We start from the raw sequence: 7,881 nt of genomic DNA on the forward strand, positions 1-7,881 counted from the left end.
AGACAGCAGTCCTGTGGCTGGCCCACTGTGGCTCTGGTTGACGTGATGGATACGCACAAGGGCAACTGTGCAGATGTTTCTTGGCTTTTGGGGGCCCGTCTCCACTACACTGTTATAGCTGGGGAGTGTGGGCTGTCCCATAGCAGGGCTGTCATTCCAGGATGATCTGTTATTTCAGACCCGTGGACCCTCGGAGCAGGAGATGTCAGCTTCCAATAGGACTGGGCCCAGTCCCCTGACCTTCATCCTCACTGGGATTCCTGGTCTGCCGATGAGCAGCTACTGGATGGCATTGCCTCTCTGCTGTCTGTATCTCCTCATGCTCCTGGGGAACTGCACCTTGCTCTGGATGATAAAGACCGACCACAGCCTCCACACACCCATGTACTATTTCCTCTCCATGCTGGCCATGGCAGACCTGGGCTTATCTCTCACCACCCTGCCCACCATGTTGGCTGTTTTCTGTTTTAAGTCCACCTCCTTCCGCTTTGAGGCATGCATTGTCCAGATGTACTTCATCCACTCCTTCTCTGAAATCGAGTCTGGGGTCCTGGTGGCCATGGCCTTCGACCGCTTCATTGCTATTTGCTACCCTTTGCGCTATGCCTCTGTCCTGACCAGCACCCTGATAATGAAGGCAGGAGCAGCGATCTTCATGCGGGGCATCTGTGTGGTGCTCCCTGTTGCTGTCCTCATAAAGAAGATGCCTTTTTGCAGGTCCCGTGTCCTGTCTCACTCCTTCTGCCTGCACCAGGACCTGCTGAGGCTGGTTTGTGGGGATGTCAGGGTCAACAGCGTGTACGGGCTGACCATGGTGATGCTCACCAAGGGCCTGGACTCCCTGACTATCCTCCTGTCTTACACGATGATCATCAGGGCCATCTTGAGCATCATCTCCCAGGAAGCACGAGCCAAAGCCTTTAGCACGTGCATCTCCCACCTCTGCGCCATCCTGATCTTCTACATCCCACTCCTTGGCCTGTCTGTCATGCACAGGTTTGGGAAGCACCTGCCCCCTCTCACTCACGCACTCATGGCCGATGCCTATCTCCTGGTGCCGCCGGTCCTGAACCCCCTCGTGTACAGCTGGAAAACCAAGCAGATCCGCAGGAGGATCCTCATCCTCCTCTGTCAGAGAAGGAGCCAGCAGCATGCCTAGCCCTGGAGAGACAACGTGCCCAGGTCAGTCTCCCCCTCCCTTTCCTCTCCAGGTAGGTTGCTCTCAGGCAATTCCCTGTCTCGGAGAAAAGTCACTCACGTTGTGTCGCTCCCCAGGAGAAACCAGTCACCCCGTCTGCAGTACAGCTCTTTTCCTTCCCATGGAGGGATGGATTATGGCAATTCACTGTATTCCACCTCCTATTTCGGGAGGCTCCACTTCTCAGCAGCTCTGCAAGAGGGCAGAGCTGGGGCGGACATGCGTTGAAGCTGTCCCTGCTCTGCAGGCGGGGAGAGGGGACTGCTGAGAGCAGGCTCTGGTCAAGGCACTCGCTGCTAATGGCACCTTTGGTCCCTGAAGAAATACAGTGTTACCAGACTTGTGCTTTTAATTACAAACATCCCCACATCCTTCGATTGTATTAAACTCTCAGTTCCCAGGGTTGTGTGATCACACGAGACTCCTCAGCTTTTGCTATACAAATAACGTGATTCACTTCTTCACAGTAATGAAGTTTTAACTCCAACTGCTGCTTGTACGTCTGCTAGTGCGAGAATTACCAGGAGATAGAGCCTTCAGCTCTGGGACGGTGGCCATGAGCATCAGCCAAGTTCTACCTTTCCTTTTTTTGCTTTGGTGCATCCCGTTACTCACATGCAGCTTCTCTCCTCTTGGAGCCAGCAGTTCCAGCACAGCATGCAGCAGGGCCACGATACTGCACAATGGTCTGGTTAGTTTCAGCTCTGATGGCCAGGATTTGGGTGTCAAAAGAAGGTCAAGCCTTCACAATCAGTGTTCCCAAAGGGCTGACTGGCATCACCCAGACAAAACTATGAGCTGTAGACAGGGTGTTCCCACGTTCCTGCTGAAATTGGCAAGCTGCTTTGATCTGCCAGCAAGAGGTTGGAAGCTGGGGACCTAACGACAGAAACCTGAACTCTCAGCAGTGTTACACTGTGCAAACATCCCATGCAAGTTGTTGTGTGGCCGCTAGAACAAGCACTTTAATGTGTGTTTGGGTGTTTTGCTGATTGCAGTGAGTGAGTCAGGCTGGGGATGCTGTGGGGAAGAGCAAATGCTGCTGTAAGCAGCTTGTGGATGGTGCAGAGCAGTTCCTGTAGGTGCAGAATAATTCCCTGGGCTGCTTTGAGGTGAATGCATTTGATGCTTGTCAGCTGTCAACAAATCTGGTGGCTGTTTTGAACCTTTCACCACACAGGGAAAATCCACAACTGGGCTAAACTAAGAGCACCTCATTTGTTTCAACCAAGCCGTGCTGACTGACACTGGGGCTCTGAGCCCAAAGCAGCGCATGCCTCTCCTTCCAAGGACAGGCGTGATACAGCAATTTGTCTGTCCTGTGTTAAATGGGACTTCCCAGCCCTCCTGGAGATGGCTTTTCACTCACGAACAGAGTGCAGCTAATGCACGGCAGTTCCGAAAGGTCTGTGTGCTGAGTACTGGGATTTGTAGTAATATTCATTCGTATTTATTCCATGTTTGTATTTATTCAAAAATCATCTCACTCACTTTCCGGAGTATCTGGGCCAGGTACCTTGCTACCCTGAGGCTTGCATTAGCAAAACATGCAGCTCCCCTATGCCCACTTGTTCTCCAGCTGGCTGTGAGTCACGGCGGTTTGCTGGCTTCATTTAATAATTGACAGGACCACGCGTCTTCCCTGCGTTCGCTGTTTGCTTTTCTCTGTTTGACTTTCCATTAATGGCGCCAAAAGTAATAATGTACATTCCATTTTTTCTACAAGTGCTTTCCACCTGTCGATCCCTTTCTCTTATCTGCATTTGCTCAGCCCTGTACTTACATATTTGTGAATATATATTATTCACAAAATTCTCTCCTGCCAGCAGAAGGTGTAAACTGTCATCTTCACACCAGCACCTCCAATGCCAGGTAAGTACAGTAGCTCTGATAATGCTATAAAGGGATGTGAAAATAAATCATGTCCAATTGCTGCCTCACTTGCTTCTTATTCTGGTCAACATCTGTGTTTTTTCCAGTCTCACATTTTAATTGGGTCAGCAAATTTCCTACAGAAACAGCTAACCACGCACAACCATTGCAGTGGATTCAGCTGGTTTTGTACCAACAAATTTCACAGAGGATTTCTTCCAGGAAAGGGTGAAGACTCTACAGCAGCACCCCTTTCTTGCTGGTACAACTTCATCTGCTCTGCAGGACACAAAAACAGGCCCCAGCTGAACTCAAAGGGGGCCATAAACAACCTCTGAAACTGGGGCAGTTCTGGGATACTCTAAAGCATACCAGTGAGACATGTGGGACATCTTTCATTTTATTATTTTTCGTAACAGCCATATAACTCTTCTGTTTATGTGTCAAGGGATTTCATGGTTTTGAGGTCCTGTTTAGTTTCAGGGAACATTGTAGTAAATCATGAATGGAGTGATCTTGAGAAGGGTTACATGTTCACTGGGAAGAAGTTTGGTTTTTCTTTGGAACTGGACGTGGGCTCATCTTCTGATCTAGTTTTAAGCCACAAAGTCCTCTGTTTACACCTCTATATCCGTATGTTTGCACATTGCCAGACAGAGCAGCTTTTAGCTCCAGTAAACAGATTTCATACATCAATCCCAGCCTTGAGAATGAAGTACGTCATGGTTGAAGCTAAAATGAATGGAACATTTTAAGTATACGACACAGGAGCACCATAAAAGGAAATGCAGATTTTCAAAGTGCTGAGGAAAAATTCTAAAAATCCAGTGAAGTTCCCCTAGACGCAGCTCTGCGTTCAGCATCCCAGTGGTGCTGGGTGAGTCAATGCAGTCCATGGAGCTGCAGAGTATCTCTGCTGTAAGGTGAGCTGAGCTGCTCAGTAAGGTCAGGCAAGAAAACCTCAAAGTAAATCTCACCCTTGAATCCACATCCGACACAGGGAACCCTTCATCTTATATTTCACCCTGTGCATCTGACCCACTGGGGAGCTGAGGAGCTCTCTAGGTCACGTATCAGCCCTTGATCCGCAGGTATCCCTCAAGAAGCTGAAGTCTATTAGCTGGTGGTGGGCTGTGCTGGGCAGGTTTCAGGATTTGCAGAATAATCCTAATCTCCAGCTGTGGGAGGAGGTGAGGCAGCGTGGCTGCCAGTGTCCCTGGTTCTTACAGACCTGGGCAGCCCGTGCCTGCTGCCTCCTCCTCCTCCTCTCGGCACCTCGGCTGCGTCTCTTGGCCGTACCACTGGGGCAGGTTCTTGCAGAGAAAGGGAGTCAATTCCTCTCAAAGCTGATCGATTTTAAAAATCCTGCCTCAGTGACTAGACAGCCTCTACAAGTCCCTTTTGACCAAATTGTCTGTGACTTCTGTGACCAGCAGAGGATGGGCAGCGTAAAACTGGAGCATCATGGCTTTGATGATCCTTAGAGCAGTTGATAGGCATTCATCTCTGCTTCAGCTGCAGGGCACTGCATTCCTGGCTCGGGGCTGTAGAAACGAGAGTCCAGAAAACAGCATATTTTTAATCATCAGACATCCATCCTGATGGGCAGAAAAAATAATTGCAAATGCATGACCAGCAAAAAGATTCTGACTTCACTCAGCCTCAATAACACAGATTTCAATTATGAAATCTGCTTGATTCTTATCCCAGTGCCTTTGGACAGCAGAGCCACCTGATAGTATCTCTCACTTGCCAGACTGAATTTCCACTGGCTCGGTGATGTCACAGTGATTTAATTTGAGAAGTGATAGCAGTTAGCAACGTAACCTCATTACTATCTCATCTCATAGCTCCGCTTTCATTTCCTCAGTGCTGTTACTGAGATACCAGTGGTGGTATCTTCTTAAAATCATGGCATAAATCTGACAGCTCTGCTTTTTAAGAGACAGTGTTAACCCAGCTGACCAGGTGCAGCCTTCCCCCCAGCACAGACACTGGGAGACACAACATTTTAGCATGAACCAGAAGACCCTGCTATTGCTGTTGTGGTGCAGCCCAGTGCCCTGCTCTGTAATGCAGAGAAATTACAGCAGACTGATAAAGGTGAATCAACATATTCGACCTTATCAGAGTGGAACTCTTTCAACCTACAGAATACAAAATATGTCAGTGAGATCAGAACCTGAAAAATGTTCAACCTTTGGAAAATGGTATCAGAGAATTTCACACAGAATCACACAGAATTTCTAGGTTGGAAGAGACCTCAAGATCATCGAGTCCAACCTCTGACCTAACGCTAGCAGTCCCCACTAAACCATATCCCTAAGCTCTACATCTAAACGTCTTTTGAAGACTTCCAGGGATGGTGACTCCACCACTTCCCTGGGCAGCCTGTTCCAATGCCTAACAACCCTTTCAGTAAAGAATTTTGGCCTATCTAAGCCTTGCAAGACAAAGACAAGTGGGAAATACCTGTGGCACACATGCACCTTGACCCAGATGGGGCCAGACAACCTGGAAACCTTCTGTGTTGATTAATTCGCACAACTCTTCTTTTTCTTCCTGAGAAGGAAATGTTCGTGCAGGGCAGGCTATGGCTGCTTCTGCCTCCAGCAAGCACTTGGATTTATTTAACCTCATTTTAGACACTTGGTAAAAGTTTCCCATAAGAGTGCAGGTGCCTGAGCCTCCCACTGTCACCTCTAGCAAGAGATGGGCAGCTCATACCTATGGGCCGGGGACATTTTTTCTCTGCTGGTGACACCGGGGAAAAGGAAAGCTGCTCTTCTAATACAGGTGATGCTGCTATGTGTAACAAGCCTTTCTTTCCACACTGGTGTTTTCCCCTGGTTCTTTGAATTTTGCTGTCTGTAGGTGCTTTCTGGCAATCGAATGGTCTCTCATGCAGTGCCTCTCCTGCTGGCCATTCCTGCTGGAGCAGTGCTGCAGAAGAGGAGCATGAGAAAGTGGGAACTGTGCCTGTAAGGAGACCTCTAAGGAGCAGCGCTTGTCTGACAGCCGCAGCACGCACCGCTAAGATTTGGGAGCAGGCAATGCTGCTCTCACTGGGGTAGCAAGTTTCTCAGTTTTGCCTCAAGATTCCTTCCAATCAGGGGAAACTCATTGCATCCCAGCTGTTATTTACAGCCCTCAGATATGTCAGTCTGCCGGTGGAGGTTTGCTGTCCATGATGCTGCTTTAGTTTGTCTTTCACCAAATTGTATGCAGGTCATGTTGGCCTACATTCACATCTCAGTTGCCTGTGAGTCACGTCTGTCCACCAGCTTCACTTAATATGGGAAAATGAGATACAGGGCTCTGCAGTGTTTGCAGATTTCTCTCAGACTGTTTGATTTTCCACCCCACACATTAAAAGCAGAGAGTTTGCTGTCTTTGTGACAGAACTCCCTGTCCTTTTCTGCATTTTCTGAATCCCTTCATTGTATTATTTACCTGATGTACCTAGTCAGGCATTAAATATGTCAATGTTTGCCCATACAAGAGCTCATTCATTTCTGCAGGATGGAGCACCAGTGACCAAGGATCTCCTGTGTGTCACTCGTGGCAGCACAGGAAATTGGTTTACACAACTCCAGTTTATCCAGGGCTTTTGTGATTATTTCAATTAAAAACACTGGTTTTGTGCTGAAACAGTCCAGGTGGTTTGGCCTCTGAACAAATTGCAGTTGTACAGACTTAAAAGCACTTTGTGCAGGTTTAACTGCTCTGTTTCCTGTGTAAGACCCTGCTGGAAAGGCACCGTGTGCCTCTGTAATTCCTTCCAGGCTCTGTGTTGAGGTCACCCAGCTGCTCATAAGGTGGTGAAGTTAAAGTGGGCCAGGTTTAGGATGGATAATAGAGCTAGAGACTGTGATGCTCCAGCAGATAGCTGACTTTTATTAGCAGCCACTGAATGAGGATTTTCTTTGCATATATCTCAGGATTTCGCAGACACCAGCATGGCTTTCACTGCTTCCCAGAATTTACATTGTGGGTGCAAATTCACAGAAACCTATCAGTGTTTTGGAAAACTGTATGATCAACATGATAATGAACACTAAATACAGAAACACAGCTGTATTACAGACCCTGGGAGAGGCTGGGAGGTTTTTAGTCACAGCTACTGCACGATGCTTTTCTGGCAGGGTATTCAGCACAGAGCCAGAGCCAGTAAGGGTTTCTGCAGTTCTGGAAGTTGCCCAGAAGCCCTGTGCTGAAATACCTGAACAGAGCCACAACTGTGCCTCACCTTCCCTCGATCCTGTATTTTGCAGTTCAGACTGCAAGAAGTCTTGCAGTCAGCTCAGGTATCTCAAACATAGCTTGCAGGAGACCCGCTGTGTGGAGCCCTTTGCATTGTATTTTCTCCCCCTTTCCCTTTGAGGAGGGGGAGTGAGAGAGTGGCTGTGGTGGAGCTCAGCTGCCCACCCGAGTAAAACCACCACAGCCTTTTAAGCCAGGACTGTAGTCCTGAGCCCACCAGTTCCACCACCTCCAGCCCTCAACATGCACACAGCAGGGACCAGCAACAACTGCTGGCTGCAAGGAGCTGCTGGATCCCCGGTGTTTAACCCACTGCACCTGCCCTGGATGGTTACCTGACCCTACCTGGTCATCCGCAGGGCTCAGCAGCAGAGGGATTTCCCCCTAGCACTATGGCCCAGGAGAGCTGCCAGGTCCTTTGGGGGATCCTTCTTTAGAGCAGTTGGGCTGAGTCCAGGTCCTGCCGAGCTCTTCTCTTCAGTGCTATCTTTGGGCCCCAGTAGATGTCTGACTTCAAAAAACGTTGCATCACTGCTTGGAGCTGCTGG

At 48.8% G+C, this 7,881-nt stretch overlaps 1 protein-coding gene across 1 annotated transcript; it reads left to right on the plus strand.

The window, feature by feature from the left end:
* The first annotated feature begins 202 nt into the window (after window positions 1-202).
* LOC116502190 (olfactory receptor 51H1-like) lies at window positions 203-1,159 on the plus strand. Its single transcript, XM_032207961.1, has one exon. It carries the CDS (start codon window positions 203-205, stop codon window positions 1,157-1,159), a length of 957 nt encoding a protein of 318 aa, XP_032063852.1.
* Window positions 1,160-7,881: the final 6,722 nt, after the last annotated feature.

Source organism: Aythya fuligula, chromosome 1, assembly GCF_009819795.1.
Source record: "Aythya fuligula isolate bAytFul2 chromosome 1, bAytFul2.pri, whole genome shotgun sequence".
Lineage (NCBI taxonomy): Eukaryota > Metazoa > Chordata > Aves > Anseriformes > Anatidae > Aythya > Aythya fuligula.

Bases quoted from the DNA above. Each gene is read 5' to 3' on its own strand.
- LOC116502190 (XM_032207961.1), top strand. From the start codon at position 203: ATGTCAGCTTCCAATAGGACTGGGCCCAGTCCCCTGACCTTCATCCTC.